The sequence below is a fragment of the Danio aesculapii genome, chromosome 8 (assembly GCF_903798145.1).
Source record: "Danio aesculapii chromosome 8, fDanAes4.1, whole genome shotgun sequence".
Lineage (NCBI taxonomy): Eukaryota > Metazoa > Chordata > Actinopteri > Cypriniformes > Danionidae > Danio > Danio aesculapii.
Window position 1 is genome coordinate 16,518,181 of NC_079442.1, and position 19,105 is coordinate 16,537,285.

The 19,105-nt window shown below is 33.3% G+C and overlaps 1 protein-coding gene across 2 annotated transcripts in view; it reads right to left on the reverse strand.

The window, feature by feature from the left end:
• Nucleotides 1-18,355, reverse strand: part of msi1b (musashi RNA binding protein 1b) — a 35,410-nt gene extending 17,055 nt beyond the window's left edge. Inside the window, exons 1-6 of one of the 2 annotated variants that reach the window (XM_056463292.1) lie at nt 18,200-18,355; nt 17,915-17,955; nt 16,897-16,978; nt 16,686-16,770; nt 6,432-6,473; nt 6,208-6,300 (exon numbers count right to left, since the gene is read on the reverse strand). In XM_056463292.1, coding sequence (XP_056319267.1) covers nt 6,208-6,300; nt 6,432-6,473; nt 16,686-16,770; nt 16,897-16,978; nt 17,915-17,955; nt 18,200-18,258 — 402 coding nt within the window. In that variant the 5' untranslated portion in view covers nt 18,259-18,355. The remainder of the gene's footprint in view (nt 1-6,207; nt 6,301-6,431; nt 6,474-16,685; nt 16,771-16,896; nt 16,979-17,914; nt 17,956-18,199) is intronic. The other variant, XM_056463291.1, reaches the window with a different exon arrangement.
• Between the last annotated feature and the right edge of the window lie 750 nt (nt 18,356-19,105).

Genomic DNA, 19,105 nt, shown 5'->3' on the forward strand with positions numbered 1-19,105 from the left:
AAAAAGCCACATATTGATAAATGACGGCTGTTTTAACATTAAGTCAGCATTAAATTGCCTCCTGTTAAAGTTATGAAACGACTGTAACAATATACAGTATATAAACTAACTGTAAAAACTGTATAAAATACAGTTCTAAAAATTCTCTGAATTGAAAAAAGTACCACATTCAACATTACAACACAGGCAAACTATATTGTTGTTTTTTTTAGCAAATTATAAAAAAACAAAAAACAAACAAACAGCCAATCAGAATAGAATCCAACCTGCTCAAGCATTTAAAGCAGCATAAGTCAAAACTGCAGAGCACATCAAATTGATATAAGGATATTTTCAATATCAAGTTACAATATCTTAATAGTTTTAGAAATAGTTTACATTTCGTTGTGAACGGGTCTTTAATAATCCCCAAAATGGCAGCCCCAGTGAGAAAATGGAGTACACTGAGGGTTCCACACAATTCATTCATGTTGTCCCCACACAAATGCATTAAGTTAATGTAACTAATTTTAAGAAGACTGAACATAAAACAATTAAGTTTGCCAAAGAAATATCCAGAATTGTGTTGTTTCAGCTCTTTTTAAATAAGTAGTTTAAACAAGCAGCAAAAAAAAAAATGTTTTTGATTAAACTGCCGATATGTATGGAATAATGTAATGTATATTCAGCTGGTTGGTCTCTATATGCTTTACTCTGTGAGAACAACCGGCTAGATGTACATTATTCCACTTATTACATGACTATTTGCCATAAAAACAAACAATTAAACAAAACATTCACCTGAATGTGATTTATCACTAAATCTTTAATTAAAGTCCCAGTGAAATCAAAATCAAGCTTTTTCAGATGTTAGCATCAGTATGGTTGTCTAAAGGATATTCAGTGTGCTCTAAAACAGTGACAAAACTGTCATTAAAAAGATATAAACATCCAAACCTTGCATTTAGTCACTTCTTTTGACATCATCTCATACTTCAGACCAATCAAATGCTCTCTATTATCTGACGAGCCCCTCCCCCTTCAAGACATGATTGCTATATGCGCTTGACTTCAACCACTCTCACTGGCAGAGCTGTGATAAAATCAAAATGCTGTTGGCTGTTTTTTTTAAAGGGGGATGGGCTACTATATGCCCCACCTAGGCATGGGACGATAACCGCGGTTTGGAAAAGTCAAGGTTTTAAAGCCGTCAATTTTTTCTGCTATACCATTTTCAAGGTATCAGTGAGATTTTTATTTACATTTTTTTGTTTGTTTTTTTAGGACAACAGTGTAGAAAAGATATCCAAATATGCCGTTTTAAATTGTAAAAAAAGTTTTTGAAACAAATGAAGACAGCTGAAGTCAATGGATCATTTTAATTATTTAGCCTGACATGTTTACTGTTCTAAAATATTTATTCCCAAATTAAAATATATTGTGTTCAAAGGGGAAAAGGGTTTTGTTTTTTACCCAGACATTTAAAAGAATAAATTTTACAGCAGCAATCTCAATACCGTGAAACCGTGATATTTATATCCAAGGTTATCATACCGTTAGAATCTTATACCGGCCAATGCCTAGCCCTACCCTCTCTTAATGTTTAATTTCAAATTACGTCACACAAAATTTACTTTTAAAAGCACTTTAAGTGAATCTTTAAAATAAAATAAAAATGAAATTAAAGAATTAAAGAAAATAAAAATGGTTGAAAGCCTCCTACCCAACCCTACATATTATTGAGTCACAAAATGGCAGTAAAATTTCAAAAACAGAGGCCAGATACACACAGATAAGCATAAATATAGTTTTGAAAAAAGTCAAGATGACACTTTTGTTGTTATTAGTTTCAGTGGTTGTCATCTGGGCATAACATACTTTGGAATGTAGCGACTGACCAATCAGAGTCAAGCATTCCACAGAGTAGCGTACTAAATGACTACAACTGCCTGATTTTTTCAAACAATTTAATCTGTTAATATTCCGCACTCTCTTCTCACTTTCACACTTTTTGTATTTCATACTTCAAAAATCATCTTGGTCATAACAATCTTTTTGTAAAGGAGTTCTAAACTGAGTCTCCTCTTGTTCTGTGTGCTTCTTCTCATGATGTGTTTTTCTCTCTCCATCCCTTGTTCAAACCAGGCCAGAACACAAAGTGACCAGTGAGGCAAACTAATCTGCAACTTCCCCGGGTGCCTGCGACTATCATCTCTCTCTCTCTCTCTCCGCATTCCTCTCTCAAGCATGGCTCAAGAATGATGAATTATTTTCTGACAAAGTTCAAAACCCAAAACGTTGACAGTAACTGAAGTGCGATGCAAAGAAACCCCAGATGATGGATTACAGAAGCCCATCAGTCGTTGAAGCGTATTGTTGAGATACTTCAGTTATGAACATTCATCCTCCCCTAAACACACAATCTCTCCCTCGTTTTCTCTCCTCACACACACACACACCCCAAACACAAAACCTTTTGCCCGCTAAATTACTTGGGGACAATAGATGGGCAGGGTCACCGTGGTAACCGGGTAGGAGGGGGGGGTAGGAGAGCAGGAGCAGCTGTTCCATCAAATTAATTCAGATTCAAGTAATCTCCCCCACCTTCCCCTGCAAACAAAACTCAACCCTAAAACTCTCCAACTCCAGCTCAACTCTCTCTCAGAGCCCTTCTTCTGCTCTTTTTCATGCTTCCCCAAAGAACTGGCTCAGATTTCACTCAGCGCACCTCTGTAAAACCTTCAGCTGTATGATGTAAAGTTAAAATGACTCATCCTCATCCATTGTAATTTCTGATCTGTTAAGTCATGTTTGATTTTCACTGAACTATATATATATATATATATATATATATATATATATATATATATATATATATATATATATATATATATAGATATATAGATATATATATATATATATATATATATATATATATATATATATATATATACATATACACACACAGACACACATACATACATATAATATATATATATATATATATATATATATATATATATATATATATACATTTAAAGTCAGAATGATTAGCCCCCCTGTTTTTTTTCCCTTTTTTCTGTTTAATGGAGAGCAGATTTTTTCAACACATTTCTAAACACAATAGTTTTAATAACTCATCTCTAATAACTGATTTATTTTATCTTTGCCATGATGACAGTAAATAATATTTTACTAGACATTTTTCAAGACACTTCTATACAGCTTACAGTGACATTTAAAGGCTTAAATTGGTTAATTAGGTTAACTAGGCAGGTTAGGGTAATTAGGAAAGTTATTGTATAACGATGGTTTGTTCTGTAGACTACAGAGAAAAAAATATAGCTTAAAGAGGCCAATAATTTTGACCTTTGATTGGTTCTTTAAAAATTAAAAAATGCTTTTATTCTAGCCAAAATAAAACAAATAAGACTTTCTCCAGAAGAAAAACTATTATCAGACATACTGTGAAAATTGCTCCGTTAAACATCATTTGGGAAATATTTAAAAAAGAAAAAAAAATTCAAAGGGGGCTAATAATTCTGACTTCAACTGTATATATAGGGTTTCTGCAGTTTTCTTAAAATCAAATTTAAGACTTTTCAAGACCCTTTTAAGACCATCATGAACAAAATTTAGACTTATACAGGGTTAAACAGGATTTTTTCTAATGGCCCGGTTACTTCTGTAAATAGTTTCTGTATTAATGGAAGATCATGTAAAGGGATGTGTTGCTTTAGTTTTCTTTCGTGATTAGGGAATTTAATTTGGAGAATTTGCTGTATAAATGTCTAACAGTTGTTGAGAATTGTATATCTTTGCAATAAAAAAACAAACTTAAAAATATATATAATAAAGAAGTTTTGAGATGATTAATGTGATTAGGTATTTTCCAGATTGGGTAGCTTTACTTAGACATAGGGAAATTAAGACCGGTTTAAAATTATTTAAATTTAATTATTTTTATTACCTACAACACAATATTTCAGTGACTTTTTAAAGACTTTTAAGGCCTAAAATTTAGTTTCTGAAATTTAAGACATTTTAAGACTTATTAAGACCCCACAGACACACTGTATACAATAGACAAGATTTGAAGTCGATTAAAGAAGTAAAAAAATACATATATTTTAAAGTTTTTAATCCACTTTAAATGTTAACTGATATATAATATATAGTTATACAAACACGTAAATGTTAATTCTAACTATTTGTCTCTCAATTCTCTCTTTGTTTCAGGGAACTGTGGTTTATTTCTTGTGATTGAAAGATTATAGGCTTTCTGACAATTCTGATCATATTTCTTAAAGTTGTTGTTTCTTCTAATTCAAATGTTTTTCCTCAGAATTACGAGATATAAACATGTTTCTTACTTTTAATATTTAATTGAAATATCTGAGAAAAAAAATGAAGTAGCCCTCTTATCCAGCAGATGGAATATATGAAAGCATATGAATTATGTATGGAAGTTATATATATATATATATATATATATATATATATATATATATATATATATATATATATATATATATATAGTGCTCAGCATATATGAATATTTTCAACTGGAAGCTTGACAATATTTGTGCATATACATTAGTCTGTACTAAAGCCAAATCTGTAACTAATCTAATAAAATCACTTTTGATAACTGTCCAAATTCAGTATATATATATATATATATATATATATATATATATATATATATATATATATATATATATATATATACATATATATATATATATATATATATATATATATATATATATATATATATATATATATATATATATATATTAACATTATTGCAGTTTTCATTGCATTTTTATTCAAATAAAAGCACAAAATTTCAAACCCTTTATTAATAATTTATATTTTAGAATTAGGGCTGCACAATATTTCGTTTCAGCATCGATATCGCAATTTGCGAATCTGCAATAGTCAGGATCAGCAATGTCAAGTTGGAATTTTAGTTGATCAGCATCACAGTTCAGAAAATGTAATTTGAGAGGTTACCTTACAAGTTTAACCCTAAAATAGAGTGAAAGATGTTCACTTGGTTTGTTTTTAACTTGTGACTTGTGTATGATTAAAGAAAACTGTTATCAAGAGGTTATAAAGGTAGATAAACCAAAATGAATTGTATTTATTATCTAAACAATGAAGACTATACACTAATTCAGGGCTCAACACTAAGGAGTTTTTCGAATGTCCCAGTTGGAAATGATTATGATTTGCCCTATCAAACTTTTATCATTTAATAAATGTGATAATATAATAACAATATTTTAATAATTTAATATTTTAGTTAATTCTGAGCAAAATATTTTAAATATTGTCAAAACAATCTAGCTCTAGTTTGTATACATACAACATACATATTTTATTCAACATAACCTTTCTTAAAAAAAATTAAATAATTTTTAAATGTTTTAAAACTATAATAAACTAAATGTATACACAACAGTTTGTCCAGATCAGCTTCCTTAGCAGTAAAATACATGGAAAACATTTAAACAAATGTTACTGTAAGGAAAATAATGAAACCATTATGGTAAATAGAGTCAAAAAGTACATTCTTAAATAAAAAGTTTTATTATTTATTTATTGGATGAGTGTTGGGTAGCTATACATTAACAAATGAAAATTAAGACCCGTTTAAAAAAAGAATAAAGACCTACAACACAATGCCACAGATACCCACAGATACCCTGTATACAGTGTTATTTTATATATTATTATTGAATTCCACAGGAAACCATCAAATCCATTTGTATCTGTTCAACTGAATTGTATTGTATGCAGATACATCTCTACGAAATAATCCCAATCAATACAAAATGATGAATTCATTCAAAATACAGTGAGTTATGTCATCTTTTGAAATTATATTCATGTCGTAATATATAGACAAACTGAATATCGCAATGTCAATTTTTGTCCAATATCGTGAAGTCCTATTTAGAATGATGCTTCAATTTAAAATTTGACATTTAATTCTGCTGAAATTATACTATGAAATTTAGTCAGAACTATTTTAACATCAATTTATTTTGCCAAAGCCATTTTGCATTGTATTTCCTCATATTCCTTTTGCCAGCCCTAATAACATCACTTACCCATAGTAAAACCACCAAAACAAGTTGCCTCTGAACTCTTATCGCTTTCCTCCATCGCCATGCTATCCCATAATACCTTCAATTGTCTCACACAAAGACGACTTACCTTTCCAAACTGGTCAAAGTACTGCTTCACATCTTCAATAGTCGTGTTCACTGACAGACCTCCAACAAAGATCTTCTTTGTCCGAGTCACCAACTGCAAAACAAAAGAGAAGCTGAAGAGAAACCAAAATCTCTCCCTCCAAAAAAAAACAACAACAATAAACCTGATATGATCTTTCATCCTGTTGACCACCATGTTGACCAGTCAAACGGAAACATACATACCTTAGGCTGGGCTCGCCGAGGGAAGGCAACTTTCGGGTCGATCTAGAGGAGAGTTTGAGAGGAGAAGGTCTAAGTTTAGAAATTCTGGAGAAAGAGGAACACTGACAGCAGCACAGAGCCGGCTGGGACTGTAAATGAGAGCATCAGTCAGAAGCTCTGCTGCTTTCTCTTTACTCTTTTTTTTAATTTTATTTTTTAACTGTACTGTCGGTGAAGAGTGATCATGGTACATTCATACATGCAGAGATGAGGGAAGGACAAGACTGATGAGAGAAGTGAAACGAGATGCAGATTCATCTGAAGAGAGAACAACACTGACAGAGAAAAGCTATGAAGATGGGAATGACGCTCCGTTCACACTGACAGTGATTTTATTGCTGGATGTCATCAGGTTGATGTGCTGTTGTTGGCGTTCAAAATATTTTTGGTGACCTATGTGGTTGGCTGTAGCATTTTGAAATAAAAAGCAAGTAAAAATAAGATGTAACTACTTTTATAATGATTTAAAATGTATTTCTAAAAATGGATATTTTTTGGTATATATATATATGAATTGCAGATGTTCATAACAGGCTTAATGTACGGGACGCAACTGAGGTCTTTGAAAAACGTCTGGTATAAGGGCTGGCGTGACTTTATCTTAAATTTTCATGAGGTTTTTTGAAAAGTAATGACAGTGTAATGTGATCAGAATCCAGTCAGTTAAATAGCATTCATTCAGTTGTTGAAGCATAAAAGGCGATGGAAAGATGTTTAAATGTAAGTAGGGATGGGTACCAAAAAACGGTACGTAAATGAGTCGATACTGAAGTCCCAGTAATCTTCAGGACAAACGGTACTGTTATTGATACTCTAGCTGCTTTGACTTCATATATTTTGGTGTGAATAGCAAACTAGAAGCTGCTGCTTATCATTTTACATGTCATTGATAAGCAGCAGAAATATGTCATTATGTGGCTGATGAATTTTAATTGTTTATGTTGTATTAGGGATTTTAGCAGCGTGGGATGTCTGGAAATGAACATGCAGTAGTGTAATAGTGAACAAACATGGCAACAGTAGTATGAAAAACGTACAAAACATGCCATTCAACTGTAAATACCGTTGTGATTAGTTATTTATGTCTTCGTATTTTACGCGTGAACTTCTGTTTGCTCACAGTAATAAAATGGCTTGAAATCTTTTTGCATCAAATAAAAGACAATAGTAATGATAACTGTACTGATACGAACCAGTATTGATAAGTGATATTGGAATTAATATTGATATCAGTAAAATTTAAACAATACCCATACCAAAATGTAAGTTTAGATATTATCAATTAACACAAGTGTGGCGCATTAAATGTAAACACTAGCATTTATTTACTGTCACTTTACATCATCAGAATGAGTTTTTTTGCTCAATAAAAGCATCTTTATCTTTAAAAATGTATATATATATATATATATATATATATATATATATATATATATATATATATATATATATATATATATATGCACACACACTCACTGGCCACTTTATTAGGTACACCTGTCCAACTGCTCATTAATGCAAATTTCTAATCAGCCAATCACATGGCAGCAACTTTATACATTTAGACATGGTCAGGATGATCAGCTTTAGTTCAAACCGAGCATCAGAATGGTGAAGAAAGGTGATTTAAGTGACTTTAAACGTGGCATGGTTGTTGGTGCCAGACGGGCTCTGATTATTTTAGAAACTACTGATCTACTGGGAATTTCACGCACAACCATCTCTAGGGTTTACAGAGAATGGTCCGAAAAAGAGAAAATGTCCAGTGAGTGGCAGAAAAGGAGGAGAATGGCCAGACCATGTCAATATGGAGCAAAATCTCTGAGGAATATTTCCAGTACCTTGTTGAATCTATGCCACAAAGGATTAGGGCAGTTCTGAAGGCAAAAACCTGGTACTAGTACGGTGTACCTTATAAAGTGGCCAGTGAGTGTATATCATTTTTAATAAATGAATAAATAAACAAGATGTACCACGTTCCACTTTCACTTTATCATCCAGCAAACTCAATCTGGCTTGATCTCTGTCAGTGTGAACAACCATTAAATCAAAGAGAGTACATATTCAAATTAAATGAAAAGTGTACAGGTTTCTATGAGAGGCAAGTGAACATAAAGGAGTTTGACTAGACAGACGAGGCTGTCATGACCATCTGTGAGTGCAAACATCACCGGACGACAGAAAAAGAAAAAAAAAAACACCACAATTAAAATAAAAGTAGAAAAAACATCCTTGACCCACACACTCTTCTGACAGCCAAACAAAACTATTTTGTTTGTTTGTGTTTGTTTGTTTTTGCATGTCTTTCTTACTTTCGACATATATCTACATGACAAAATGACCAGTAAATCATCAAAAACAGTATATCAAGTACTCTTAAAAATACTCTCTTTTTGAATTGAAAACATTGAAGTCGCTAAAAGCTAGCATATTTGTGTAAATGTAGCAACAACACCTTCAGAAGTGCAGAAAACTTGATGTTGATCGGTGCCCGTTTCAACAGTAGAGAATGCTAGATTACAGAAACTCAAGATACTCTATATTAGTCTATAGTCTAGTCCATCTATTGACCAAACGCTAGTCTACGTCATGCTGTACTGAGGTTAAACTCTAGAAGACAGTGAAGGCAGTACAGCGCTAGCAGCGATAATGATTAGTCTCTTTCAAATAGAGCTACGCTAAAGAGCTAGCATCGCTGAGGTAAACGACAGCAGTTGTCCAGCGTCGTTTCCATACACCAGACTACGAGAGTTTCTTTTGTGAAACTATAGAAAGTAAAAATGAAGAGGCTAGGCTAATCTGAACAGAGATCTGATGCAGAGGCTACGGTTTTATGGCTAGTTTTTCTAGACTACTCTGATAGTCACCTCCAGTCCACAACATTGCTGAGGCCGCACCACTCCTGCGCACAATCAAAAACAAACAGACACACACACACAAACAAACAAAATCAACATACAGCCAGCGACGCACATGAGAGGAAAGCAACTGACAATAAAATGGATGGTCACGTAAGACAGAATCTTGTTATAAGATTAGATTTTTTAAATGTTAGTGGTTGGTGTGTTTGACCACCACGTGGCATTTGCTAAATTCAGATTAGTGGTCAACTTTTGCACTTTTCATCCTTGAATATTTGCTTGTATACTTTGCATTTTATCAAGTAAGTGTTCAATGAAATGACTGAAATTTATATTTTTTTGCCTATTTATTATTCAGAAATGCATTAAATGGCTATTGATGTGACAGCCTATTCTGAGTAGGTTTCTTACATGCAGACTATAAATATAAAGCAAATACAGACATTGTCTAAATTCACATCTATGGTTGATAAATGAGGCTGCGTCCGAAATCACATACTTCCATACTATATAGTATGCTAAAAACAGTATGCGAGCCTAGTGGTATGAATTCGAAATACAGTATGCGAGAAGTAACCTGATGACTTACTACTTCCGGCAACATTCTGAAGTGTGCACCCGATGCACGCTGTGCTATCCCATGATGTCCCACAAGAGCATTCATGGAGTGAAGTGATGCAACTCATGCGGTAGATCATGTGATCATGACAAAATGGTGGATGTAGTACGTCTAGAATGTACTTTTCTAACGGCCGAGTAGTACATTTAAATTCAAATGCACTACCTACTGAGTAGTTGGTGGTTTCAGACGCAGCCTAAGAGTTTTTAATTATTAAACTTGACACCTTTTTAGTCTGTAAAATCTTCTTACATCATTTGTTGAATTGAATTAAAATAAATGGTTCAATAAATTGACTGATGCAGTTGAACAAATCTGCTTGTGTATAAAACTCTCCTAATTGAAAACTAAATGTTGTGTGAGCAAAAATCATAGCAAAAATAATCAAGAAAGTAATTTAGCTTCCTAAAATAAAATAATAATTTGATAAAATTAGCTAAACCTCATGCGATGCTGCTGACCAAAACCTTGGAATATATGAAATAATAATTTATCACTGTATACAGTTGGAGTCAGAATTATTAAACCCCCTTTGATTTTTTTTTTCTTTCTTAAATATTTCCCAAATGATGTTTAACAGAGCAAGTACATTTTCACAGTATGTCTGATAATATTTTTTCTTCTGGAGAAAGTCTTATTTGTTTTATTTTGGCTAGAATGAAATTTTTTAAAACCCATTTTAAGGTCAAAATTATTAGCCTCTTTAAGCAGTATTTTTTTCCGATGGTTTACAGAACAAACCATCGTTATACAATAACTTCTCTAATTACCCTAACCTGCCTAGTTAACCTAATTAACCTAGTTAAGCCTTTAAATGTCACTTTAAGCTGTATAGAAGTGTCTTGAAAAATATCTAGTAAAATATAATCAAAATATAATCATCATCATGGCAAAGATAAAATAAATCAGTTATTAAAAGTGAGTTATTAAAACTGTTTTGTTTAGAAATGTTGAAAAAATCTCTCTGTTAAACAGAAATTGGGGGGGAGGAATAGAGAGGGGGGGCAATAATTCTGATTCAACTGTCTGTGTAAAAAATATTTCATTTAATAATTAAGATACAGCACTTATATTCTTATATGTACTAAATGTGCAAAGAAAATATCGTATTAAATAGATTTTTATGCCATGTTTTGAGTTTATATAATACTTTTTTTTTTTTCAATTTAAACTTCTGCTAAAATGTATAAAGTTTTTCAAATCCATATGTAACACACATGAATACAAAAATACCAATCTCCTAAGTACCTGACAGCAGTGCTATGTTTCCTCAAAATTCCTTTTCCTAATCTTATGCACTTTTTCTGAGTATGCCTACCGGATTTAGTACACTTTAAAGTGTACACACTACAGACGCACTCTTTGTATAGAGATTGTGATTTGTGTGTTTATTTTGAGGGTGTTTTAAAATGCTGTCAATACCTCTCTGTAGCTCAAAATGACAAGTTCTCTCCATTTGGTGGAAATATAAACATCTACCAATACACAGCTGTCTTTCTTTAACATACAAATATTCAAACTCACACGATTTCTCAAATACAGTAAGATAAAAAGATACATTCTACTGGTATTGACAACAGCGTGTCTTTAAAAGACAAACTTGCCATCCCTATCAAAACTATTTTAAGTCAATGGACTTAACTAACCAGGTCAATCCTTTAGGGTCAGCCACTAGAAACCTGTTAGTGGTGTGTATCAATCGCAAACGTTCAATCATACAACCATAAAGAACAAACCGCTTCATCCGCTTGAACATTGTGTCCCAACACCGCCAACTAAAAACATGATATTTTATGAGTTGTGCCGCACACATTTCTTTCTTTCATTCTTTCTTTCTCCCCTCCTCCACCGGCCCATCGCTGAGCTCGTTAAGCTAATCTCCAGTTTAAAGTCGGCGCAGGCGAGCAGCCATAAGGCACCTTCACAGGGGCACAGTCATAGAGGTAAAGCAGGACAAAGGCCTCCATGTTCCCCTGGCTCTCTCTCGAGGGGGGAGGCACTCAAAAACAGCACAAGCGGCCGTGCTGTAGAAGACTGGAGCTGAGAGACACTTCTGAATGTGCTCTGGAGTTGTTGTGTTGGGTTTATTTCACAGTCACTTTCCATCAGCTCCCTGTCAGCCTTTAGGTTAGTTTTGAGAATTCTGATAACTTGCGAATTGTGAGAAAAGGTCAAAATTGTGAGAACTTTTTTTTTTTTTTTTTTGCTTTTTATTTTATTATTATTTTTTTATATTACATATATATATATATATATACACACACACTATTTTTGCTATTTATTTTGTTTGTGTTGTAGCGAAACAAAAAACATACAATTATAAGTAAAAGTCTGAACTGTGAGATGGCAATTTTGAACTGTTAAATTAAAAAATTTAAAGAAATGTTTAGAGTTGTAAGATGTTGTGACTGAGCATGGGCCGGTATAAGTTTCTGACGGTATGATAACCTTAGATAAAAATACCACCATTTCAAGGGATTGTGATTACTGCTCTAAAATAACTTCTTTTTAAATGTCTAGGTCAGGGGTGGACAAACTTTTTCTTATGAAGGGTCAAAAACCAAACTTGATTTAGGGTGGTGGGTTGGAGGTAAATTTACCAAACTGTAAAGTTGTCATTGTAATTTCATAATTTATTATTATAATTTATTATATAGTTTTATCACAATTTATTTTATAATTGAAATATGAACAATCTCTTTTTTAGTGTTATTTTTTCAAACACTAAAAAATTCTGCAAAGACATCATCAAGTGACTGTATTTAATTTTTTTTTATCTGATTGATTCACAACATTTATTTGAAACATTTAATTTCAGTTTGCTTTTTCGTAGCTCAACAGTTAAACAAACAAAAGGTTATGTTAAATTAGAAATGACAATCTCTGTTAGAGGTATTCCCCCCAAAATTCCCAATTGTTCTACCTCTCTTCTCAGATGGGATGGAAGTCCAAATACAAAATTTACCATGGGCCAACTTTGACCCGCGGGCCCTAGTTTGAGCATCTATGGACTAGGTAAAATAAAAAATAAAAAAAAACTTTTTTCCAATTGATTTTACTTTAAGAAAGATTTATAATATTTTGTAGCACTAAACATGTTGGTCTAAATATTTTAAATAAAAAACCCAGATTTCTTTACAACACATAAAAGATACATTAAAAAACTTGGGAATGGTATAACAAAACATTTTAGCGGTATTAAAAGCTTGAAACCGGTTATCATCCCATGCCTAGTTGTGACAAACAATTCTGACAAAAAAAATCTCAAATAAAAATCAGAAATGAGTTACGTTAACATTATGAGTTTAAATTTGCAATAAAAAAAGAAAAATAAACATCATTCATTTTCCTTCGGCTTAGTCCCTGATTTATCAGAAGTTGCCACAGCCGAATGAACCACCAACTACTCTGGCATATGTTTTATATGAAACGAACATTTTTAAACATTCTCTTTTTTTATCATTCTGTAACAGAACAAAACAGAACTATGAGAAAAAAGTAATTGAAAAAAGTAATTGCAAAAAAAATATATATATACTGATGTTGTCTCTGAATTCTAACAAATGTTGTTAAAAATTATGAGAATTTGGAAAAAAGTTGTTTTATTAAGTATATTTTATTTTAGTAAATTTAAATATAAGTTAAATATAACCTTGCAATTGCACTGGACTCCAAATTCTAAAAACAAATTGTGAGAAAGTGTCAGAATAAAAACCTTTTTTACATTTTATTTGGTGGCAGAATCAAAAACTCAAATATCTGTGAGATGTAAAAACTTCAGTGACAAGAAAGTCATAATTGTGAGATGTGAACTTAATTCTAAACAAACTAGGAATTCCAATTAGATTTTATTTTGAATTCAGCGGCGGAAACAAGCGTCACAGAAAAGCTCTGTAAACGGCTCAATTTGGGGGGTCATTACAGGCAAATTACCTGAAGTGTTGAGGAATCTGAAGTGCGGAAACACGCAGTTTCGTTGTGGTTTGCCGGGTATTACCTGTTGCCATAGTGCGAGGCAGATTTTCACTCAAAAGAGGAACTAGTTCAAACTTTCAGAAGAGGGAGAGTTTTTTTTTCCTCTCCTCCTTGAAGCCTCACCCTCCCTCCCCACTGACCCCCTGGGGGGTGACTCCACCGTTGCCATGGCAACCAACGGGCACCATTGTCCCAGGACCCGCCTGCTTTGCACAGTGACAAAGACTTTCACAAATAGATGCACCGCAACACACCAAAACTCCCATCAAAGTGTCCCATTTTTAACTCTCTTTACTGATACTTCCAATCAGTTTTGATGCAAAATTATGAGTGATAATTACATTTCTGTCACTTAATATAGACCAAACATTAAGGTGAGACACGATAAGCAAAAACATCTGTCCATTTTTGTGTCAAGCAAACAAAATTGTTTTATTTAATTAATGCCCATCTTTACGATTTTAATTACAATACATTTTAAGGCTGTTTTCTGTAAATGAGTATTTTTTTACCTGCACTTATTTTTTACATGCACTTAGTTATAAATCTCCACTTACATACATCTATATTCTGAGAGTTGCAGATGGCTATATGCCCACATAATTTGACTGATTATATACAAACTTTTATTTCAGGAAATATTGTAAAAATGCATTTATTTTTCCTGGCTCTTCCCAGTATTTTCCAAATTGTTGAAATAATGAAACAAGAATTTTGATTTCATTCAATTTTTTTTATGCTAGGAATGTATGCAAGTTGTAGAATTATTCACTGAAAAATTTAAATTCTGTCATTTACTTTTTACATGTACTACACCGTTCAAACTTTACTTGTTTAAAACCTTTTTTCCATTAAACAAAAGAAGATATTTTGAAGAATGTTACAAACCTGAAACTATTGACTCCCATAGTATTTGTTTTTTTTCATACTGTGGAAGTCAATGAATACAGGTTTTCAGCATTCTTCTAATTATCTTCTTTTGTGTTCCAGAGAAGAAAGAAAGTCATAAAGGTTTGGAACTACTTGAGGCTGAGTAAATAGTGAGTAAATTTTCTTCTATCGCTTTTAAATAACGTCTTGTTTGCAGTGTTAAACATTTCTATGACAAATCATTTCACTATTAGTTATTTTTTTACCCTATTCACCTGTAGTGTCTTGCCTTAAATTAAAAAAAAATCTGAAATACAGTACACCTGTTATAAAAACAGAGCATTCGATCATCATAGGATTTGAAGACTAGTTTCCACAGGGGACAAATCTGAATTCCGCCTGAGTCGAATGTGTTTGGTGAGCACTCTTGAGACGAGGCACCACAAAGGCTTCCCAGCAACTCCCAGCATACCCTGCTCGGGTCCCCTAGTCACCATAGCAATTGACACAGAATAGGAATGCTTCCCTGACAACCTCATTGAGCAACGGCTGAGATGGGAACTTTCTCTCATTCCCTCTCCAAATCTTCCAGAATTGTTTGACCAAAAACCAAAGTGAAAAGGCATGAAACCTCACATGCATACACAGCATCTGCTACCCCAACGGTTAAAAATCACCATACCATGGTATTTTAGTTAATCAGATGCTGCAAAAATATTCAGTAATGCTAAAAAAAATTACAGTCAATGTATTTAAAAAAAATGTTTTGTTTAAACTTCTCTTGGTTTATTTGGACCAAAACCCCCAATCTATTTAGTCCTGGTTCACATTTCAAACATGAAACATAAAAATACCAAATAAAAAAATACTTTTATGAAATATATGTTTCCATCCCTGAACTTAACAAACTTAAACAAACAAGTTGTTTGGTGAGCTCTTCTATGCGCTTTGTCGAGGACTTTTCTCTGCCACACACTTACTGTAAGTGAACATGTTCAATCAACATCCCGGCCATGTCGTAGGCCAGAAATGTTATGTTTTGAAATTAAATAGCCTATTAAGTCTTCAAGCATTTGGTGCTGTCATGAACAACACTGCATATACAACAATCTGAATGTTGTAAAATACATATTCAAAAAAATGATTATGGTTTTTTGAAGTGGCCACAATATCATCCATGATCATTATCATGATAAATGCATTACTGCATATCAAAAAAAAAGTCTAATTTTGTAACATTATGTCATTTTTATATCTTATATCCTTTTGGATCTTATTTATACCATCTTTAATTCTGATTTCTGTTAAACTGCAATAAAGTTTTCAAAAGAAAAAATTTAAAATCTAAAATTTTTCAAAAGGTCTCGATGCACTTGTTTTGTTTTTGTTTTAAAATGGCATTTTTGAATGAAAATGCTCCTTGTCCAGACTGATGTTTTTACTGTCTTTCAGTAAAAACAATCTCCGTTCGCACTATACAGTCTAAAAGGCATGACACAAGAGCAATTGTGGATCATCGCACCTCTTATTCAAAAGTTTGTGTTTCAGTCTATTTACACTGAAACAGATCACCATAGATTCCAAACTAAAATGGGGTCTTAAGCAGTTTTAAAATGCTCTGTTTATGTGGGTCGAAGATATCAGAGTAGTTTGGATGGCAGGCAGAACCAAACAATGCAAATGCATTTTAAAACAAAAACAGCACTTAAGTTCTGAATATCAGTGTTCACACTTACTCAAGTGGACATAGCAATTGCACCAAAGTTTGTTTTAATCAAGTGTGAACACACTGTTACTTTACATAACTGTTGTGTTACGTCATTTTGTTTGTGACAAAATGAGCCAAAAAGTATCAACGCTCCTCAGCAGTTTAATATGATTAAAACTCACAGTTTTGGAGTCCAGCTCGTGTCTGGTCTGGGCCAGGACTTTGTCCACACCAGCTTGGTCAACAAATGTGACAAATCCGAAACCCCTAGACAATAGAGAGATCAAAATTACAACACCTCCACCCATTCTGTGTTAAACTGACAATACAGTCAATAATAAAAGCCTTTGTATGTTTGTGTTCGCTTCCCAGTCAGGTTGGTCGGTCCCTTACCTCGAGCGTTTTGTAACTGGATCTCTCATCACCATACTCTCTTTCACTTCACCAAACTTGCAGAAGTAGTCCTTCAAACCCTCTGCAAAAGCAGGAGAAGATCATTTCATCACAGTATGGGTGAAAAGCTTAAACGGCGTGGTAAACCGAGAGTATATGTCAATGACTTCAACAGTGAATGAATGACATCATCAGTGGAGATGATCTAAGATGCCTGATGTGAAATGCAAGGTGAGGTCATCATCTTGTAGATGTTTTTTTGTGATTTGAATCACATCATCCGAGGCTTATCTTTGATACAATTGGTTAAAATGGAGACTAACATGAAGATAATGCTACTTAGTTGCCAGCTTCAGCGATACAGCGTGTAGGTGTCTGCCAGGGAGAATAAGCTTAATGAAAACGTTCATCTGTTAAATGATCATAATAGCTGGCAGAATCAGATGACAGGAAGGTTGTTAAGAGTGGTGAACAATACCTCGGCGTAATTCAAAACAACAATGTGTCCTACATACTGAGGACAGCCTACAGCATGACAGCAGTTGGCGAAACTTTCTGCATTTACTTGGCTAAACCTGTTGTATAGGCTTTGCACAAAGGATCAAGCCAAATTACAGAGCAACCCAATGGACTTTCTTTTTCTTCCAGGAATACTTATTAGTCGCATGCACAATGTGAACGAGTCACACACACACACACACACACACACACGCACACACACACACACACACACACACACACACCAAAGCTTTCATCATTGGCTTTGATTTACAAATCGTCACGATATTATTTTAAATATTTAAAACCAAATAAACAGCATTTTATTAAACTGTAAATAAGCACATTTAATGTAAAAAAACATTAAATTTGCAGGTTGCAACCTGTATACTTTGTAGTTGTTAGAAAATGTTAGTAAGGTTTTATTAACGCATTGAATACACAGTAAATTCGGTGATTAACGTGTTTTATTTTACTTCTGACATGTAGATACTTTGTGTTAAAGTGAAGTGTTACTCACCTTGTGTAGTCTGCCAGCTTAGTCCACCGATAAACATTTTGCTGTAAAAACAACAAAACAAGAGATCAACAAGTGCTGCGTTTGGATCGGAAAACACAGAAGAGTCGCTTCAATCTCCTCAGAGATTCAAATAACGGCAGTGATTCCCATCCGACTGGATGTGAGGTGCGCTGGACACCGCCAAAACACGTCCCCCTCTCTTTCTAGTTACTTTTTAATTCATTTCGGTCTGACGATCATATGTGTAAGTTTAGTATCAGATAAAGGTTGTTCGTTTGTTTTTACCAGGGGTCGTGCGGTGAGTCCGAGGAGGACAGGTTACTTTGGCTGCCTTCAGGCTCCATTTGCGCGGCTGTGTATCCCGTCCGAGTCTGGTGCGAGAAAGGAGGCAGAAAGTGTGGAGAGGGGGATTGGCATGGGGTGAGTTAGAGCTCAAAGCCCAAAGACTCCACCTCTCTCTTGGTCCAGTCCCGGCGTGAAACACGGGAGCCCTCGAGAACTGACCGGGAGTCAGTGGAGGATTACCTTCCTCCGTGACACGTCGATGACATCACAGCTGAAATGATTCGGCATCAACTGCTCAAGCTGGCGATCTGTCTCAGAGATTCACCCATTTTTGCAGTAACTTGCTTTATGTATGTATGTATGCATTTAGCCTATATTATAATTATGCTTACTCAGGAACACTATCTATCTATCTATCTATCTATCTATCTATCTATCTATCTATCTATCTATCTATCTATCTATCTATCTATCTATCTATCTATCTATCTATCTATCTATCTATCTATCTATCTATCTATCTATCTATCTATCTATCTATCTATCTATCTATCTATCTATCTATCTTTTTTAATTGAACTGTAAATGGTCTAATAGAAAATATGGACTTATTGTTCCGTATTTATTTCACTGAAAAATATTATTATTGATTTTATTAAAAAAATGTACAACATTTTTTCTGCATATAAGATTACATAATAATATTGAAAAATAAGTATTACATCTAAAACAACAACAACATTTTACAAGAAACAAGTTAAAATAGAACAAGACACCTATTATTATAATTAATTCATATAATATAATAAATTAATTAAGAGTTTTTGCATATATTACAAAAGCATCGATACAAGAAGTCTACTGTTAATAATAATATACATATAAAACTATAACAATAATTTTTTA